The 21825-nt window shown below is 43.5% G+C and overlaps 1 protein-coding gene across 1 annotated transcript in view; it reads right to left on the bottom strand.

Annotated features, from left to right (window-relative positions):
• ITGA4 (integrin subunit alpha 4) overlaps positions 1-20796 on the bottom strand; it is a 77508-nt gene extending 56712 nt beyond the window's left edge. The window contains exons 1-5 of the mRNA XM_084800171.1: positions 19867-20796; positions 19425-19546; positions 4325-4431; positions 4096-4225; positions 682-749 (exon numbers count right to left, since the gene is read on the bottom strand). Coding sequence (XP_084656297.1) covers positions 682-749; positions 4096-4225; positions 4325-4431; positions 19425-19546; positions 19867-20411 — 972 coding nt within the window. The 5' untranslated portion in view covers positions 20412-20796. The remainder of the gene's footprint in view (positions 1-681; positions 750-4095; positions 4226-4324; positions 4432-19424; positions 19547-19866) is intronic.
• Positions 20797-21825: the final 1029 nt, after the last annotated feature.

Genomic DNA, 21825 nt, shown 5'->3' with positions numbered 1-21825 from the left:
TTTATTATTATTATTTAGTCAGAGAGCCAGATACAATCACGATTGCTTTTATAATACTGCATAGTAGTAGGGAGAGAGTATGGATTATCTCTGATTTTCAAGCATATTGAGCCTCACTACTATCATAATTCTAATGAAAAACAGACTCATGTATCTCCTTTACCCTCAACTGGTAATTAAAAACAACAGACTTGGGTAGAGATTTTCATTTTTCAAGTTAACAAGATAAAGCTAGCTACCTTAGATCTCCATTAAATTCTTAGCAGAGACAATATTCTATAGCATGGCTCTTAATTAGTCCTGTGTTGCTCAGTCATTTACAATTTAAGTAGTAAAATTATACATGGAACATTAAATGGTATAAAGAGGGTGATAGGCAGGCAGGGGTGGTGCACGCCTTTAATCCCAGTACTTGGGAGGCAGAAGCAGGTGAATCGCTGTGAGTTCAAGGCCAGCCTGGTCTGCAAAGCAAGTCCAGGATAGTCAAGGCTACACAGTAAAACCCTGTCGCAAAAAATCAAAAAAATAAAATAAAAAAGAGGGTGATAGTAGTCAACTCCTTAGGAGATCTTATTCAAATGTTACTCAGTTTTGACCCCAAAATCTACTGTAAGTTTAGAGAACCCCCACAATTAAGCTGCCACACATGGATAGTCACTGGGGCTGACATTGGTCCGTTACCTGAGTGTGGAAACTAGATATTCCAGCTTGACACGACGCAAAATGTTCTCCAAATTTTCTCACATGATCTAAAATGAAATATTCAATATTGATTTAGACAAATTGGGACTCTGTATTTTTGAGACGGAGTTTTAGTGTGTAGCCTAGGCTGGCCTTGAACCTAAGATCCTTCTGAGTCAGGCTTGTACTCGTTCAGGATTAATTTTTTGATAATGGTATCATCCTCCATGGCTTTATTTTTCTCAGAGGTCTTCACAGGTGCCACTCTTTAGATCTGTACCTTGCACCTCACTTTTGACAATAGTAGTAACTGCCATTGGGTAAGATCCTTCAGCTTTCCTTCGTCAATCTTCAAATTACCCTCATGCATCCCAAGTAAAGGCATTTCTCCCTCTGCCTCTTCACGGGGAGGGTTTGCAACATGGACTGAAAGTTAAAACGAGTCGGTGAGTATTTCTATCTTTGGGTTCACTGTTCCCTGAGTTACTGCACATATTGGAGGTGCACTACAGGATGTTCTGTGGAGCCCACACAGAGTAGAGTGGCCACCCACTCAAGCAACGCAATACACCTCTCTCCTCATAGTGGCTTCTTGTCTGTAGGTGGTAGAAACAATGGCGATCAACTCCCCTGCCAAACTCCCTCAATTGGCTGTCTCCTTGAATATAGGCCCCCATGCGTTGTATTACCTTGACAGAATCGCTCATCCTACAAAACCGGGCCCCAGTGTCCTGTGACTGGCATCTCCTCATCCTGCTCCACCTCCCACCTCCCCAACCACTTTGCCGCCCTCTTTCGCCATGTTCAGATTTCACATATAAGTGTTATTATGTGTTGTCTTCTGTGCCTAGCTTATGGTGCTCTCCATATTCATCCATGGCATCTCAAATGGCTGGGATTACTGAGGCCGGATGACATCCCACTGTATGTACACTCACACACATATGCTACCCATGAGTTCTATGCTCTCAAACTCCTTAAAGGACTGCTGAGTTATTTGGGTTTTTCTATTTTTAGTATTTTGAGGAACTTGCATAGTCTTTGATTATGCTACAGTAAGTTTGCACTCACTCCAGCTTTGCTAACAGTAACCTTTCATCCTTATGGTAACTAGCCATTCTAATAGGTAAGAGGCGCTCTTACAGGGTTTGATTTATATTCCCTGATGCTTAGTGACACCAATTGCCTTCATATAACCATAGGCTGGTTCTCTGCTTTCACTGGAAAGGAAAAGGTCTCTTTGTTCATTTGATGGCCTCCTTTATGGCAGGAGCTTTCCTGCCTGCTGTCCTGCCATTTGTCTCTTTCTCTTTGTGGCTATGGCTTTTGTTGTGACCTCCAAGAAATCATCGACTAGACCAATATCAGGGTGCTTGCTTTCACTGATGCTCTGCAGGGGCCCCATTGCTGGAAGCTTCACATTAAAGTTTGCATCCCATTTTGAGTTTACTTGTGTGTGTGTGGTGTAAGATAAGAATCCAATTTCACTCCTTTGCAGGTGGATATTCCATTTTCTCACACTGATTGATGGCGGGGATTATCCCTCTCTCCCATTTTGCCTCACTGAAAGAATCAAGACCGATGTGGACTTGGGAAATCTCTGACTGCAACGCCCTGTGACTGCATGCTCTGGGAGTTTACGACGTGACGCAGCAGCCTGATTCTTCTTTGGAAGCTCCTTCATTCATCAACGTCTATAAAAAGAAAAACCAGGACCACTTCGTCCTTTTGACAAATTACTACTTGGATATATTAGCATTCTTTGCCATGATTTCTCACTCCTTTAGAATTTTCCTTGAGGCCTCATTTTACAAGTTTCAGAGGGCTATGTCTGTATAACCTCGATTCTTAAAAGGATATAGCTAGACATATTGTAGCAAAAATAACTCCTGCATAAAAATTCTTAAATATATAAAACAAAAATATTAGGCAAAAAGGAATAATAAATATATCGGTGGTTGGAGAGATGGCTCAGCAGTTAAGGGCACTGACTGCTTTTCCTGAAGACCTGGGTTTAATTCCCAGCACCCACATGGCAGCTGGGAACTCCTGTCTGTAACTCCAACTGACTCCTTCACACAGACACACATGCTGGCGAAACACCAATGCACATAAAATAAAATAAAAATAAATAAATATATATAGGAATCTAGACTGTATTTTATTACAATTGAAAATTTAATGCACATCTTTTATCTTCTTGCATTCAAAGGTAAAACGTAAACACTTATTACATGGACTTCTCTATGACATCAGAATCCAGACAGTAAAGATTCTGAAATTATCAGGAATCAGTATGCTCAATATGTGTTCAGAGTTTTCACAGTTAATTCAAATTATCCTTGTATGATAAAGGAGATGGCAAAAGTTTTTTGTCATTAGAAAGAATTGGCATTCATGTTTATTTTTAGTGTTCGAAAGACAGTTTTAGAGTTATTGATTGTTGTAAATATCTTACTGACATTCATCTCTAACTCTGTTTATATTCTAGTTCTGTATGTAAAACACCTAGGGCAACGGATTCCCATTGCGACACACTTTCCAAATGTTAGACCAGTGGTTCTCCACCTTCTCAGTGCTATGTCTTTTGGGTTTTGTTCGTTTTTTGTTTTGTTTTGTTTTTTCGAGACAGGGTTTCTCTGTGTTAGCCTTGACTGTCCTGAACTCACTTTGTAGACCAGGCTGGCTTCAAACTCACAGCGATCTGCCAGCTTCTGCCTCCCGAGTGCTGGCATTAAAGGCGTGTGCCACCATGCCCAGCTAACTTCTGACTTTTGTCTTGTGGTGGTGACTCCGAACCACAATATTGTTTTCATCGGAACTTTGTAACTAACTTTGCTCCTCTTACGAATCATACTGTAAACATCTGTTTCCTGACGGTTGTAGGTGAGCTTGGTGAAAGGGTCATTTGAGCCCCAAACAGGCTGCAGCCCACACAGGTTGAGAAGTGCTACATTAGAAACTACTCCCTGACCTCTTCAAGGAATACATACGCGCTGAAGAACCGAAGTGGGAGGCTTGGCTTTTACTAATGCCTTGAACCCTTCTAAAGACTGCTAGAAACAACTAGGAAAACAGGAGATGTAATCATTTCATTTCTAATAAGAATTTTCTATGTAAATCCCCGGCATTAGGTGTGCTGACACTGATGTGAAAATAAGTTTAGTACAAAAGTGGATAATTACAGACTAGCTTCCGCAGCTATTCAAGCTAAGCTGAAGGGCTGCTTTTCAGAAGCACATAGTGTTTGTATACGGTATGGCTTATCCTGGGCAAACAAAGGAAGGATGCTATAAGTTAAACCAGGGCCGTATCTAAGATCTCTCTCTGTGAGTGGGCAAAATGAAGACAAAGGGAAGCCAACTGCAAGCCTTCATTTGCTCTCTCCACCTGGCTGAGCCACGTCACGCTTACCCTGGTAACATGGGGCCATCCTCTTGCTCAGCTCCGTCCGCAAATCAGAAGGCAAGCCGTAGCAAACGCCAGTGGGGAGCTTGTTTTCATTCCTCATGTAATATATATTTTTCCACCTATGCCCACAAGTCTGAAGGAAACCAAAAGCAAAACAAAATATGTGAACGTCATACCTAGAACTTCTGATTCCAGGATGGATCCTGATCAGCGGACCCAGTTCGGTACCTACCACGATAGATCCGTTTTCACCTGGCTGCCTGGAAAGCGTTACCCCCAGCCACTGGTTATCTCTCTCTTCCAAGCAAGTCCTTCCGCAGCGCTCTCCACTGGGGCTACCTGAAGCGTTTGGAAACATTCTTATCAGTTTTGTTGGATGCAATGTTATTCTGTAAGAGTAGTTAAAGCTGGCCACTTCCGTCCAGGCTTTCTCTTCAGCCAGCTTTAGTCTCATCCTATATTTGGGGTTCAGTTTAGGGTTAAATGTGAGTTGCTTTCTGCTCACATAATTGTTCTCTATAAAAGCTGAATGTTCTTTGTTGAAATGACCCATGAGTGACGTTGTAGCGGCCGTGAAGAAGTGGCCTCGGTGGTGTAGGAGGTGGCTAATTAGTCGGAACAAGATGAGGAAGACTCATTTGAACCGAGCGGAGAGACTGGTGTTTGGGAAAGACTTTCTGTTTTGCCTTCCCCCGTTTATCAGCGCAGGCCATGTCGCCAGAGCGCTTTTTAAAAATGTTTCTTGAATGGCTGTCAGCAATTAAAGCACAGTTTGTTGGAGCGGGAAGAAGACGACTGGGCATGTATAGAGCATATGATGAGCACACAAACAATGCATACCGTTTGGAACAAAACACCCTGTGGGGGTGGGGACGACTGGTGTTTTCAACAAACATAAACTGTCTTTGAAAACAAGATGGTATCAGTAGTAAATTTAGGAAAGAGTCAATAGGCACACTGCGGCAGATGCAGAAGTTGAAAAGAGAAAGTCCAACACAAAGGACTGCTCAGGTGGGGCACTGGCCTGCTAAATGTGTGACAGTCACACACCTTTAATTTTTGAGCTGGAGCTCCAGTAAAACTCTGTGCTAAAGTGATTTCAAAGCATCGATTCGAGGAAAATAAGATGTGTGTCAGAGGCTGTTTTTGCTATTTGTACTTTTATCCTCCTTAGTCAATACTTGAATACTCTGTGTCCAGTCCCAAGAGCAGACAAATGCGATAACATCAGTTAGGTGAGGTAACTATAGAGGAAGCTGCTGTTCTTTGAACACTGGTCACCAAGTTTTAAATTCTCTTATGACAAAATTTCCCACACTGGTCTTTGTATCATTAGACACGCTTCCCCCCCTAGCCTGAGCCCTAGGTACAGTTTCCTGGGAAACCTCACAGTACCCTATGTAGATAGAGATAATATATTCCAAATGAAATAATTTGTGTTGACTGTCCTAAGCCATAAAGATTCTGTGTAAGAAGTGTAGGGAGATATTTGTGATGATATGTGTGTGGGCTTCAAAACACCACTCATGGAAAGCCCTAATGCTCCCAACACAACTGAGCTGAAAGAAATTTCCCGACTCTTTCCTGGGTCTTATTCAGGGGGTCCAGGCAGGCCTGTCTACTCCAGGGTTGCTCAGGTCAGGTCAGGTCAGGTGCACGGTTAGAACAGAGCACGGGTAATGCTTTCTTGGCTCAGTTTCCTGGAAAACAGTGATGCCTTCCACTGCTAACAGAGTATTCTAGGGGAGATAGGCCAAGCAATGGAGGCAACCAGACCCAGAGAAAGAGCATAGCTAAGCAGCAGGAAGAAGGGCTTGCGATAGCCCAAACCCTGATAAAGAGTAGTCCAGATGGACACGGAGCTTTCTGTGTGAAAATTATGGAAGAAAGAAAGGGTGGGGGTAGGAGAGAAAGGAAAGCTAAGGGTGAAAGGTGTTTGCATCAGGTGTAGATCAATAGGGTAAGCATTCTAACATAGGGAGCTGCTAGGGCTACATGAGTCCAAACCAACACAGGAGAAACAAGAAGAGAGGCCAAAAGAAAATTTAATTTTCACTGTGATGCAGTTTCCAGTTTGACTTGTCTCTAAAATCACCAACATTTTAAAATGAATGTCAAAAACAGATACCTCAAAGGTAGATCCAGTCTACCTGTAGTGGGAGTTTTATTACCATAAGAATCAATGACATATCATAGAAAATACCTCTGAAAACATCAAACTATTTCTAACATTGTAATCCACACCCAGTTAACTGGCCTCCAGTTCAGAAGCCACTGTTAGAGACTGGAGCGCATGAGACTGACTGTAGATGCCACCTTCGCTGTTCCCATGTGGATGAAAAATGGGTGTTTTCCTCAAGATTATATTCGATATTTGCAAACAAATGTTCTCTTCCAGAGACAGTCACCAGAAGTTTAAAAACAACAAACACAGTTCTTTGGAAGCACAAAAATGACATCATGCAAATTTGCTAGCTGAAAATGGCCCAGAAGTTCATATGTGCAAGAACAGCATACTGCACACAAGTGTGCGTTTCTTAGCGGAGTTCTGTTCCCGACATTTTAAATGAACATTAGAGACACCTTTGCCAAGTTAAGCTGTTATCTGTTTCATGCAAGCTGCTTCCTGCTCAGCAGTGCTCACCCTGCAGGCGGCAGTTATGGCCGTTATTGCCTAGGCTTCCTGCTCACTCTGCCTGGTTCTTATCATTCAACTGCCCTCTCTCCATTTCTGGGGTTTTCTCAACCCTCCACGCCACCTCCAGAAGGACTTCTATATGACCTGGCTTGTTTAGAATGGCTTCTCTGAGAGTTCATAAGGTCCTAGGACTTCACTTCCTGGGTGCCCCATGCCCCTCTCTTCCCCTACTCCTGACTCTATATTAAGAGCAATGATTCTTAGAAACAGAACAAAGAGCCCTTGAGAAGCCACGAGAAGAGGTGTTTACCTGACATGAAATGTGGCCAGACTTTCCCAGGATTCTAGTGCTGAGGCTAAGTGGTTCTTGAACAGAGTAACCACATGGTGAGTGGGCGTGGGGGTGTGGGGGTGGAAGATTGAGTAAGTTCCACTAGACACAGCCTTTCACATGTGTTATTGAATGGTTCCAGCTACAGATGCTTTTTCATTTGTAGATAAAGTCTCTGAGTTGTGGAAATGTTAAAAATATATTGTGAGCATATACATTAAATGTATATCATTTATCTGCTCTACAGAGAGGACTGTCAGCCTTAGCAATCAACGGTTCCTACTGACAAGGATGTGATCAACGGGAAGAAATTATAGCAATTCGTTAGCCAGTAGGAAGAGGAGGGTTTGTTTTGAGTGGGGTTAGCTACATACACATGTTTTCAGATGCTTTGCTTCCATGGTTTAGCACCGACCTTATTAATCTTGGCCTATCTCCAAGTCTTCTTGGTCATCATCCCATCCCAACACAAAACTGCAGAAATGTGTGCTGGAAATGGAAGTGTACAAATGGAAAACACTAACCAATCTTCTATTTGTGTTATGTCTTGGTTCAAAATATGTGTCAAAAATATGACTATGAAGCCATAATGAAAATGCAGGAACAGAATAACATTGTGAGGAATTATTTCTACACTCATACACTTGTACACACACACACACAAGTGTGTGTGTGTGTGTGTGTGTGTGTGTGAGAGAGAGAGAGAGAGAGAGAGAGAGAGAGAGAGAGAGAGAGAGAGAGAGAGAAATATTTCCCCTTTTCACTTCTTGAGCTGCTTCCCACAGAGTAACCTTCAGCTTCAGCCACAGTACAGGAGAGTTTCAGTTCTTAGACAGTCAGGTCCAGGAAGAGCCTGGAAGTCACCATCCCGGCTCTGGATTTCCCTTGGTTTCCCATTTTCTCATTTTGGGGGAGTGCCAGAGAAATCTCAGCAGAAGGGGAAAGAGCTCCACATTTTATGCTTTTCTTATACCTCTAAGACTTTCTTCCCTCAGCCTCTGCGCTTCTGAATCTACCGTTCCGTGAAGAGTTGAATGGTTCTGAGACCACATAGAACAGTTTTAAACAAATACCAACCAAGAGCTGCCCTCCCTCCTGGCACTTGGATATGCTGCAGGGGGTGGGGGTTAGGTAGGGGGTAGGGTGGGAGGGCTGGCCATCAGCATTTAAAAAATATCTCCCAGGTGATACTTGGGGTTGTAACTGGCCTTAAAAACAATGGTTCAACAGTATAGATGGCCAGGCCTTTCCCTGTATCATTATGAGGGAAAACCTACAGGCCTTTCAAAATAATAGTGAATTATCTGTTCTAGTAGGCTTCAAATAGGTAATAGAGTAAACAAATACTAAACATAGTTTCTTGTGAAGAAATATGGTATTCATTTGGACAGAGATGATGTTTGCAAAGACTGTTACAAGAAAGCTAATTTTCATAAATGTCCTTGACAAGGCCATAAAAAATCTATTTTTTACTTTACCCAATGTCATGCTGCAATGATGTATAACCCCATTTTCAAGTTGTCTTATACATTACCAAGCTAAGGTAACTTTTAGCAAATCAAATCAGTTCCATGACTGAAAACATATTTTACATGGTTGAATATAAAAAGGGTCAGCAGAAATTAGCATGTTATGTTTTTCCACTCTTTTGCACTAGGATGGCTAATTCTTACTACAGTTGAATGCATCTCCTCAGTACAAATTAAAGGAAATTTTCATATTAAAAACCACCCCCTTATCCTAAGAATTAAGTCCATACTTATTTTAGAAGAAAATAAAAAAATATATAAATATATGCCTACTATTTTAGTTTTTAATTTCCAACTGATGATTTTTTAACCAGTATATACAAATCTATACAAAAACAAAAATTAGAAATGTTAATGGACAAAATAAGAATGTTAGTACAAAGCTAACAGGGTATTCTCTTTACTTGTACCCGCTACCCCACTTTTAGTTTGCTGTTGCAAACCTTCTTGGTACACTATAAATATTCTAAAATACCAGCAGGGATGATGGGAAACTGGATAGGCCAGTGAGATCCAGGAATCCTCCTGTCTCCACCTCTCCATGGATGAGAGGCTTGGCTTTTGCATGGGTGCCAGGAGGTTCAGCTCAGGCCCTCATGTTTGCACAGATAACACTTTGCCCTCCTAGGCATCTCCCCAGGGCCCCAAACTGAGTTTTAAAGGAGTTGAGAACTTGACCAAATTTATGAAGCCAGTAAATCAAAAGATTACAATTAAAAAAAATTTTTTTGATATTTAAGTTGATTCTAAAACATCTACAATAGAATTCTACAAATCTTCAGATGTGTGAATTAGCTGAATTCAATTACACATCCGAAATCTGTTTTTCCATCTGAGAATGTGTAAAATATAGCATATCTGCCCAGATTGTAAAATCAACAATTTTTTATTTTCGTTTTTTTTGAGACAGGGCCTCACTCTAGCTCTAGTCAGCCTGAAACCCATCACAGAACTCATTAGAGGTCAACTGTGTTTTGTTCATGGAGAGTCTCAATTTCCTGACCCCTCCCCCTTCTTGTTAGCCACCTTCAGGGCTTGAGTGGAGTGCTTTGCCGTGGGGGATGCTGGGACTTCCTGGCCTGATGGCATGTCTGGTTTATCCGTCCTCGTCACTGTTCTGTGGGTTCCCCTAAGAGACGTTGGGTGGGGGCACTCAGCCTGACTCTGTGTTCTAAGATAAGCACACCTGCTCTTTCAAAATTTATGACACAGTTTCAGGTTTCAGAAAAATAACAAAAGCCCCTACTTTAAAAATTACTTTGGTCTGTTAAATTTGACTGCAAGATATTCTACTGCAAGATAAACATACATTTAAAATTCACCTGTTCTGTTTTTTAAATTAATCATAGAAAGTGAAAAACTCCTGCTTGGTTCTATGCTCTATAGTCATTAATTTAAGATAACATTTTTAAGGAAGTAATAATTACAGAGTGAAAATAATCTGTTAAAATTCCATTATCTACCCAAATTCAGACTATCAGGGAAAAAAAACACCTAGAACTAAAGTGACAGATGAATTAACATCACATAAAACCTACTAGTACATACAGGCAAGGATTACAGGAACATGTGCCTGTACACACAAGACTGCCTAGCACCTAGTAGGTGTTCAATAAATGGCAAATGTTTCCTTTCCCCAAGGAACATACATTCTGCTGATTTTAATGTAGACACCAGAGGGCGCTCACAGTACTGTGCGATTTAAACAGCAACTGCCTCCAGCTCTAACCATAAGGGCCCTTTCATTTAGTTTGTCCTATCAAACCATAATTACTAATAAGTCCATTATATTGTACATCATATGAGTAAAACATGAAATTTCCTCGCACATCTAATTAAACATGGCAATGATTCTTCTAAAAGATAGCAATGCTGTTTGCGAACTCAAAAGGAATGGAAATGGCGCGGCGTAACGGAAACGTTTGAAGGGTAGCACGGGGAATGAAAAGCGTCAAACGTCTAAGACCTTTTCGTCCTGCAAATCTAGAGCCAAACAAGAATGAAAGCATCAGATTAAACCTCAAAATGAGAAAGCATCCTCAAAATGTTCTCCTTTAGTTAAGAAGAGGTCTTTAAATGTGATCTTAGGAAGGCTATAATAACTAATGGGCATACTCAGTCTGTATGGGGGGAAAAAGTTTGTATAATCTACAGGCTTGGCAAAGCCAGATGCTTCACCTGCTAACTCTTCACTGCTGTTCTGTTCTGTTCTGTTCCATCCCATCCCATCCCCTTCTTCAGGAGAGTTTCCCATCACAGTGACTGTGCCTACGCAGCAGCAGCACCATGCTGTAGGGTTGAACCTTCATGAATATGAGTTGATCCTGAATCATTCTGAAGCTTCAGAACTGTAGAAAACAAGGTCACCAGATCCTAAGATCAGCATCTCTACTGATCTCTTTGTCACACATTTCTTCAAAATCCTCCAGAAAACCCATATAATCTCTTGTAACAGCTACAAAGGAAAAGTATATTCCAATAGCAATATTTTCTGAACATAACTTAGGAGTTACTCTATTGTGTACTATATTTTTTCTTTGCATCGGCATGGTTTTAGTGGCTGTAAACACATGTTTTAACTAAATTTTTTCAAAGTATTCTTGAAATATGCGTTATCTCAGATATCAGCATCAAATGCTAAGACACGTTAACAAAGGGAGAGCTGCTTGTTCAAGGTCATGCAACTGACTCCTGGTGGGTATGTTGGGGGAAGGAAAGGGTTAACTCAAGCAGCTAGCTTCTCCATGCTAGCTATTCAAATGCTGGAATTACTAACAATCCAATTCCGTACTAATTCTATTTCTAAAATAAATTTACTACTAACTTTTAGTAACATTTGTTTCTGGCATTAGACAATTAAAAAAAGAAAATCCTACTTTCATAGTTCTCAGGTAATTTCTTGGGTTTAAGGATTTATTTGGAAAACATATGAATACCATTTTGAATAATTAAAAATGTTTATGTATTTGTGTGTGCCTGTATGTGTGCATGTGCCCATGTGAGAGCATGTGTGTGTGTGTGTGTGTGTGTGTGTGTGTGTGTGTGTGTACACGCGCGCTAAGCTCCCCCACCTCTGTAGAAGTGCATGTATGCAGTTCGGTGTGCATATGCCCATGTGAGAACGTGTGTGTGTGTGTGTGTGTGTGTGTGTGTGTGTGTGTGTGTGTACGCGCACTAAGCTCCCCCACCTCTGTAGGAGTGCATGTATGCAGTTCAGAGGGCAGAGGTTAGGGGTCACTTCTTGCCTTCCACCTTGCTGAGACAAGCTCTTTCTTATCACTGTTACTGTGCTGTGAAATTTGCAGGCAAATGGATGGAACTAGAAAATATCATCCTGAGTGAGGTAGCCCAGACCCAGAAAGACACACATGGTATGTACTCACTCATAAGTGGATAACTGCCATAAAAGACAGGATAGCCACTCCACAATCCACAGACCCAAAGACGCCAAGTAACAAGGAGAGCCCAAAAGAGGATGCTTGAATCTCACTCAGAAGGGGAAATAAAATATACATCTGAAGTAGATGGAGGGAGGGGAAAGGTGAGAGAGGGATAGGGAAGGGAACAGGGGTGGGGATCAGGAGTGAGGAGGAGGAGGAGGGAAGGCTGTGAGAGAGAATGGAAATGAGTAGGGGCATCTCTGGGGGAGGCTCCAGGGAGTCTGGGGGGGGGGTGACCCTAGCTGAGACTTATAGAAGTGGGGGATATGGAGCCTGAAGAAGCCACCTCCTGTAGCCAGGCAGGATTTCCAGTGGAGGGAAGGGAACACCAGCCCATCCACAAAACCTGCAGCCCAAAATTTGTCCTGCCTATATATAGTGCAGAGATAGAGACGGAGCAGGCATTGAGCAAATGGCCAACCAATGACTAGCCATACTTGAGATCCATCCCATGGGAGAGAGCCAAGCCCTGACACTATTATGGTTACTTTGCTGTGCTTGCAGACTGGAGCCTAGCATAGCAGTCCTCTGAGAGGCTTCATCCATCAGCTGATGGAAACAGATACAGAGACCTATGGCCAAACAATAAGTGGAGCTTGAGGAGTCTTGTAGAAAGAGGAGTCAGGGAAAGGATTAAGGGAGCCATGGGGATCAAGCACACCACAAGAAGACCTACAGAGTACACTAACCTGGGCCCATGGGGCTCAAAAAGATTAAACAGCCAAAGAATAGGCATGGGAAAGATCTAGACCACCTACATATACATAGCAGATGTGAAGTCTGGTCTTCATGTGGGTTCCCTAACAATTGGAGCAGGGGCAGTCTCTGACTCTGTTGTCTGCCCTTGGATCCCTTTCACACAGCTGGCCTGCCTTGTCTGGCCTCAGTGGGAAGGATGTGCCCAGTCCTACTGCAACTTGATCTACCAGGGTGGGTTGGTACCCATGGGGGGCCGCCCCTTCTCTGAGGTTAATGGGAGAGGGGAGTTCTGGAGAGGGTGTGAACATAGGACTTGGAGAGGAGGGAGGGGGGGCCTTTGAGCAGGCTGTAAAGTGAATAAAGATAAAAACATAAAAGTTTAAATTGAATGAATAAAAAAATAAATAAGAAATGTAGGTATAAACTAAGAACATCAAAATGAACATTGACACTCCTGAGCATGGTCCTGTCCCTTACAAGCTGACTTCATTGTTCTAATTCCCCACATTGAGATATGCTTGAAACTTTTTGCTTGTTAAGATGGTCCCTTTTAATCTATGAAGCTCTCAGCATTTGTAATGCTGAAGTTTCCTGGGGGAGCCCATGAAGTCTTTGGAATACAGGCTGATGCAGTCCCACCGGGGGAATGCTGAAATTGCCAGCAAAGCCTGTAAAATCTCACTCACTCTAAGAAATGTATCTGTTCATTTTATTTACATTGAGTCATTCCTATGTGGTCATCAAAACCAATGAAAACCAATTTGCTCCTCAGCTCTACCTACTCCAGAAAGCCCATCAGGTGCACCTGACTGGCTCCTGCCAATGTGTGTCTGTCATCATCAATGATTCACCTACCCCACCTCTTATCATCTAGCTGAGTTCCTTGAAGCTTTCAACCTCATCTCATTTACCTTTATTTCGTAGACACAGGATGTCAAAGGATTGGAGGAAGAACCCAATGGGAAGGAGTATTGTCTTTTTCTCTCATTCTATACTTCACAGTTTTCACCACTTAAAGCTAGTCTTCTTATGGTTATTGAATCCAGTCTCTCCATTCCGGTGAGGCTACCTAGGTCCTTACCTTTGTGGATGCCTAGGGCTTTTAACACTTACAGTCACTCACCCTTCCTCAAAACCCTCTCACCCTCTGACTCCCACAATGCCAGGTACACCTGATGGTCTTGCTGACTCTTAGGTTCTTTCTTGAGGGCTGCCCCCTTTCCTCACCACCACTCCTCAACCTTGGACGAACACTGGAATCATCCTTCCACATCTGGAAACTCCTGCTTCCCCTGTTGGACAGACTCCTAGAGACTTAATTTGAGATAGGGCCACTGGAGCTGATATTCTTTTTTTTTTTTTTTATAAGATTTATTTATTTATTATGTATACAGTGCTCTGCCTGCATGTACACATGTATGCCAGGAGAGGGCACCAGATCTCATTATAGGTAGTTGTGAGCCACCATGTGGTTGCTGGGAATTGAACTCAGGACCTTTGGAAGTGCAGACAGTGTTCTTGACCTCTGAGCCATCTCTCCAGCCCTGGAGCTGGTCTTCTTAAAGCTCCGTGGATGGTTTAAGCTGGGTAGTCCTATTCCAGCTCCTTTTTTAGCCATAGAAAGCCTTAGCATCCATTTTTGGCCTTCTGGTCCTCTTACACTACATGGTGCAGGCTAGGCTCCTTCAGCCCCACAGCTTTGGTTGCCCCTTCCTTGTAAATAACTCTTGACTCTGACTTGCTGGAACAGAGTTCTCTGGTCCTCAGAAGTAGATATCTAACTCATTGACACCTATTTCTGTGTCATATAAGCCTCACACCAATGAAATACACAGATTTCCCAGAAAACCTGTTGTTCTACCCTTTTAGGGTACACATCACCCTTATCTATCCAATCTCTCTAAATCGAAACCTTCAATGATATCTTTGATAATTTCTTCTTGATCCTATTACACACACACACACACACACACACACACACACACACACACACACGTACATCTGTGGGTATGTGCACATGAGTATAGGTATGCTTGGAAGCAGGATATATCAGAAGGCCCTGGAGCTGGCATCACAGGTGGCCGTAAGCTGCCTGATGTGGATGCTGGGATTGAACTTGGGTCTTCTGCCAGAGTGATACACATCTTCATCAACTAAATTATGTGCCCAACCCCAGATTCTACCTTTTAACCTGAGCATTTGTTAATGGCATTCTCCACCATGATGCTCCGTGTTCAGAGTGGCCTTTGTTTGGGGATGCTTTTTCAAAATGACCCATCTGTATTCATCTCAGCTTCATAAGCTACAAGTTTACGCTTTTTGCAAACAAAAAGAACATTACCCAGTTCTTCTATTTGAAGTTTTAACAGTTAAGTGTTTGCACTGTAGTATTACTAACACTAGCCAATCAGGCAGAAATGATGCAATGCTTAGGGACTGGACCCTTCCCAAATAGGGTATGAAATATAAAAACAGTAGATGTCTTAAGATAATGTTATTTCCAGAAATGCATTCAAAATGGGTGATGGTAATCAAGTTGCTATGGACCACTGGTCTTTCCAGAAAAGAGAAAGAGAAGTTGAGGCAAAAGCTTAGCAGCACAGCAGTAGAGCCCTGCATTTGCAAGGGGAAGGGAAGGTCCCAACCACTCAGGCACAGAGACAGCAGAGCTCCCACCACAGTCAGGCTTTCAGACGTTAGTGCTTTTCAGACATGGAGTATATGCTCAACTAACACTTTCACTAAAGGGCTGCCATATGACGAAGACAAAAAGGAATGTTAGAGCAGTTCAAAAACAGTAATCAAGCCATCAATAGTACTTTAAGATACTTGTATCATGAGGTAATCATATCTTTTTTAGTTTTGTATTGTCTAACATCTACTACATAAATTATTTAATAGAGCTTCTCACTTTGGACATTTCCTGTCCTCAGAAACCATATGTGGCCAGTGGTTACTTTACTGATCTGCATAGCTATGTAACTTTAGATTCTATTAACAGGCAAATCAGTGATTCAGAGCTGCAGTATCCTCTCTGCCTAGAGAGAGAGAGAGACAGAGAGAGGGAGAGAGAGAGAGAGAGAGAGAGAGAGAGAGAGAGAGAGAGAGAGAGAGAGAGAGAGACTGGGGTGGAGGAGAGGAAGGGAGGAGAAAGAGAGAGGGCTAAGAGAGATTAAAAAAAAAATCCAGAGTGTTGGCAGAACACTGGTGGTGAGCCAGGGCTACACAGAGAAACCCTGCTTCAAAACAAACAAAAAATTCACAGTGTCTTATGGTGCCCAGATAAATGTGATATGTTTTCTGCTTTGTTGAATGTTGCTATTTTAAGCATGGATCATTTATACATTTAAGCATGGATCATGCTTAAATGTATTAATGGAGTCATTATTTTATCATCCTGACTCAGGAACTATCAGTAACCCAATAAGTTCATTAAACAATCCCCAGTAAGGGCACAGGGTAGCTGACAGAGAAGAGAAGGGGCATGTGGGAATCACCATGATGACCTTAGACACTGTCTCCACAAGCAGACGTAGACCTGGCTCCTCCTGAGGGAGACTAGTTTTTTTGCTCATGGAAGGAAGTAGCAAGAAAGCAAAAGAGCAGACACCTCTGAGACAGGCAGGGTGCCGGAGGAGGCTGAGAACACAGGAAGAGAACAGCCCGGGTGGTACACAAGCAACTGCTTCAGTGTGGCCCCAGCAGCCAGTGCAGCCTGCCGAAGGGGCACTGCCCGCATCACCCCTGGGGACCAGTAGATAAATGGGCACTGCTGCTGGACTCTGATTATGGCTCTAATGGCTCAAGCATGGCACGCATCTGCTATAGGTTATGCTAGGGTGGGAGGGGACCAAAGCCTATCTGAGGCAGCCATTTATCTAGCCTATGACAGAAACTTATGGACAACCCCATATTTTGGGCTGAATAGCTGATAGGCACCATTTTACAAGACTGGGCGCTTTTAGAATCATGATAAGAAGTAAAGTTATTCCAGAGGCAAGAGGTTACCTACTGCCAATAGCTCTGTCTCTCACTATAACTTTTTTGATGGGCCAATGAATTTTTTCATTTGGCTTCGTTTCCATTTGCTATGTTTTCGTTTATACAATTAACATTTGTACTTTTAGTTTATTAATTACCCTACTTACTCATTTTGATAACATTTTATTGCAGACATCACATATATTCTTAAGATAAATAAAGAACAACTAATTTTGGAATGTCTGGTATATATCTGATATTAAGTGAAGTATTAGGGGCAGAGTTTGAGACAGGGTCTCATAACGTAGCTCTGGCTGTCCAGGAATTCACTCTATAGACCAGGCTGGCCTGGCACTGAGCTCACAGAGTTCTACTTGTCCCTGCCTCTTAAGTGCTGGGATTAAAGGCATGTGCCACCATGCCCAGCTAAACACAGTATTTTTAAACTTTATAGTTACTCAGATTCTAGATAATATATGATTATAAGTAATTGTGTAAATAATCTATCTGGATCATCCAGTAGATTTTTTTCCTCTTTCCTACCTTCCTACACAAAGCATACACAAAATGTGTTCCTAACCAATGCTGCACAGGTTACAAATATGTCTCTACTAATCAATGGATGGTTTTTAGCTTTCTTTCTAGAAGTCAGCATCAGTACTTTATCTTATAAATTTAGATTACTTTTGAACTCATTCTTAGTAAAGAAACAAATTTCCCCAAGAAATAAGAATGTGTTGTTCAGACCACTCCCTGAGAAGTAACTCCAGCCAATTCTCTTACAAAAAAAATTCTAAATGTTACCATAGTTGTAGCTGATGTTGTAGCCAGTAAATTGACTAAGACCTTATAGTCATTTCTGTCTCTTTCGTCTCCGTAATTCTGTAGTTGACTCAAATCCTGAAGGTAAGAAATATTTCTTTGGCTTACCACTGCTGACTCTTTGACCTACCAATCACGTTGATGACTATCAAACTTGTACTTTCCCTTTATTCATCCATCCTACAATTCTTTATATGTTGTATGCATCCACTGTGCTTGAAGGCCTCTGTGGCAAATTCTGTGCTCCACACCCCCAGTGAATTTAGGTTTTCCTTTAATTGACAGCTGCCATCATGTAAAAGCTTAATACAAGCATCCAGAAATAGATTCTGTGCCCTCCAGGCAGGATGTAACCACCAGTAGTTGTTACATCATGGATCCGGAAAGAATGCTAGAACCACAGAAGAGAAATTGCTCTCTCCAGAGACCCTGTGAAGAATTTCTGTCAGATCAAAGTTTCATTTGTTGTACTACTTTCCTAAGCAATGAAAATACTTAAAATCACTAAAATGCACAGGTCTGTGCATCTTGTATGCACCCCATCTGCCATTTGGAATAGAGAATACCTAATGATGCTCTGAGACCCATCCCTCCTTCACAAAGAATTAGATTTTATAATAGTTTTATTTTCCCGAATAAAATTTGTTTTGGTTGTTTCTCTCCTTCTCCCCCTTCCTCTTCTCTCTGGTGTTTTCCTGCTCCCAGCATCCTTTGTGCTTTTGTGTGAGCTGTAGACTAGCATGACATATAGATAACTCCTGCGTTTTATGGGTGCTGAGATAAAATCATAAAGAAAGAAAGAAGCAGAAGAAAACAGCAAGCAAGCAGCAACAAAGAAAAGATGGTTGTAAAAGGCTAAAGACAGTGAGGTATTCTCAAATAGTCCCCTTACAGATAAAAATGAAATTCAGCAATTAGGACCTATAATTCATCGTTGTAGTTGATATGTCATCTCTAAGGACAGCACACCAAACCCTTCATTAAGTCTTATCTTCACTAAAGATGTCCATCTGAAGGGATAAGGCTAAGACTAGTTAAGTAATTTTGAAGGAGGAACCCACAGCTCTCTGCCTTGGAGCCCTACTACGGAAAGCAGAAACAGCATAATCATAACCTAAGGTTGCTTGGAGGGGAAAACATTAAGCAATATGTACAACAGCCCTTAACAGCACAGGGCGCAAGACAGATCTAAATTAATACTAGTTCCCCTTTCTTTCCCCCATGCGTCTGTGCGCAGCAAATTTGCTTTTGACTTTGAAACATGAAACTTGTTCCCTCCGCCATCAGCACACATTTCTCAAATTGCTGAAAACCTAAATAAAGACGTAAAAAATGAGGGCTGAAAGACAGGGCTGCTTAACAGGAGAATTTGAGGAGAGGAAAGTTAATAATTATGTTAGACATACTATATTAATGATTTTAACAGTAGGCACCCCAATTTTTCTTCCCGGTTCTCTTTAAAAGGAAGATAAAGAAAAAACCCCTGGGCTAAATGACAGGATATAGAAGCAATTGACGTTTCCATTCCTGATGTGCCCCTTATCCTAAACCGAAGTTGAGAAGTCAGAGGTGAAACTACAACGCTTAAAACCCCTCTCTGGCTGTGTCCTCTGGCTTTGAAATAGATTTTTACACGTGGAGTGGAGGAGGGGTAGAAGGTGGCTGGCCAGAAGGCATCCTTTGAAAGAGCATTGCCAGATTCTGTGATCAACTACAGCAGCAAGCGAAGGGGAGGAAATTACCCCCACAAGCAAGCTGGTATGGGGTTAACATTGAAAAGCATGCACTTTAAAGCAGAAGAGACAGGCATCATGGTCTCTCCCAGACAGTGGGCCCACGAAGGGAGGAAGGGAGAGTGTTCATTATCTCCTGGTCCAGGGGACCCAACTCACCCAGCTGGAGCTGTTCACAGGTCTGGTCTGGATTCTCTCCGATCTTGCATCTGTAAATGGCCCCAGGATTGACCACTGAGGCATTGGAGAGCCAGTTGGCAGTGGGTGCTCCCACGATGAGCCTAAAGCGAGAACCAGGCAAGTTCACTCAGATGTGAACCAGTCTGCCCACCCACCCTGCTCTCAGTCCGGTCTCAACACGTGTGCAGTTTGCAGCAAGGGAAGTGGTGCCCACCTCCTCTGCCCATTCCTGGAGACTGGGGATTCTGGAATCGGGTACCAGGAGCACCCTGAGGGCTGTCGTCCTAAATTAGTTAAAAGGCTCTCCAGTGAGCGAGCTGGCTGAAGCCAGGTTTATTCTCTGATCTCCCTGGAGGGCGGAAAGTTTGATTCAGACAAGGAATCCCAGAGGCGGAGGCGCGCTTGGGGAGGGCGCACTCACCAGCGCTTTGCCCCATGGCTGTGCAGCAACACGGAGTAGCCAAACAGCGTGCCAGAGGGCCCCTGGTACAGCAGAGCGCTCTCTGGGTCCAGGTTGTAGGGGTACCCGGTTGGCAGCCCCAGGTACAACAACAGCATCACCGCTTCCCGGAGGGCGAGCCCTCGGGGCCCCGGTCTGCGCCTCGCTTCCGCAGCCATGCACTCTTGGTAGGTAACATTCAACACCAAACGGCCGCTGACCGGAGTTTCACAGGATGCGACCGTTGGTCCAGGCGAAGAGCGCCCCAAGAGATGAAGTGCAGCAGCGTGTCCCGTGCAGGCAGGCAACAGGGGCGGAGAGAGGGACTCCAGGGGAGGAGGGGAATTGGTAGCCACAGGCGGAGCAATATTGGTGGCCTGGGATGCTTTGGGCTCTGACCCACGCCCCGTTTCTGTGGCCTGGAGGCTGGGTGCTCCTATGATCTGGGTGGGGTCCTGGGTGTGGTGCTGTGGCTCACAGCCTGGTTGCCCTCTCCCCAACCCGATCCCCATCTCACCTCGCAGCATCTGTAGGGGGCGCTGGGGGACCTAGGTTGCATGGACTCGTACTCTGGCCGGGTTCTGGCTGCCCACACAGAGGATGGCTCTGGGCTTCTGGAGCCTAGCAAGAAGAGCCCTGAGGCAGGATACAAATCAGGACAGAAGTTTCCCTTTTCAAAGTTGGCCAGGGCTTGATGCCTAGCCTTGAGGCACTTCATGCAGTGACTGGACTCCACGGCCAGTCCCAATGGCCAAAAGTGGTCCCCAGAACTTCGTTGCCAGTTACGTGCTGTGTAGCAAAGAGAAATTACACAGTTTGCAACAAACTAAAAACACCACCCCAGTCCGGAGGCTCCTGGGGAGCATTTTGGTGACAAAAGCTTTACAGCTAGGCTCTTCAAAACTCCCAGGCCTGTACCCCTTTATATTAGCTTCCTTCCTCTCCACACTTCCTCTTAAGTAGAGTCTGTATGCATGAGCAAGCCAGGCAATAGTCTGACCGAGACTCAGGCTTGTAAGGAAATTCTGTGACTTGGCTCACTTAGCAGGCTCCTCCCCTCACTCACTTCTTCATAACCCGTCCCCATGTACACAGAGCCTCTCGGTTGCCCAAGGACACACCTGCCACCAGAAGTGTAGACACAGCATAAGACAAGGTCATACTGAGCCTCCAAAGAGCCACCGGAGACCAGAGACACAGCACACCTGAAACAGGTGATGGGCCTCAGCTGAATGCCCTCCGCTGTGCTGGGCTTCGTGCTGGAGCAAGCAGCAAGTGAGCCGGCTGGGAGAGACACAGGTCCGCTTACCACTGCTGCGTGGCAGTCTGCGTCCGCCAGTTAAACCAACAAAATAGCACACCCAAAGTTGTCCGGCTTCCCTGAGTCCTGCAGCAGACAGTGGCAGGTCCTCAGGACACCACCTCCGAGCACAATTTTAGTCAAGTGGGGAAGGGTTGGGGGATACTTGGCTGCTGAGAGTTGGAAAACAAGGTTAGCTGAGTTAGGCATGAGGGAGGGGCCAGTGAGCTAGGTGGAGAGACTACTTAGGAATGGCAGGTATTTGCTGAGCTCTAGGGACAGAGAAGGAAGGGTTCAAATCAGCTCTGGGCTTAAAGTTGCAGAGCAGCTAAAGAGCAGGACCTCACATTTACCCTTCTGAATACAATTTGCTACCTTTCCAGAAGTGTCCCTCCACATGCTAGCCAACCCTCCTTCCTTCCCTTAGGACTTGAAAACAGTCCTGTTACTAAACATCCCCTCTCTCCCGGAGGTATAAACAATGGCTACCCCTTCTAATAATGTCCCAATGACAAACCTAGGCATGGTTCTGAAGTTTCCTCCGGGGAACTGTTTTACTTAGGGTTCCTATTTCTGTGACAAAACACCATGATCAAAAACGAGCCGGGAGGAAAGGATTTATTTGGTTTACATATCCTGAA

Source organism: Acomys minous (assembly GCF_964271855.1).
Source record: "Acomys minous genome assembly, chromosome: 10".
In the NCBI taxonomy this organism is placed as follows: Eukaryota; Metazoa; Chordata; class Mammalia; order Rodentia; family Muridae; genus Acomys; species Acomys minous.
Note: the sequence above shows the minus strand (reverse complement) of the source record. Positions and strands in the feature narration are given on the sequence as shown.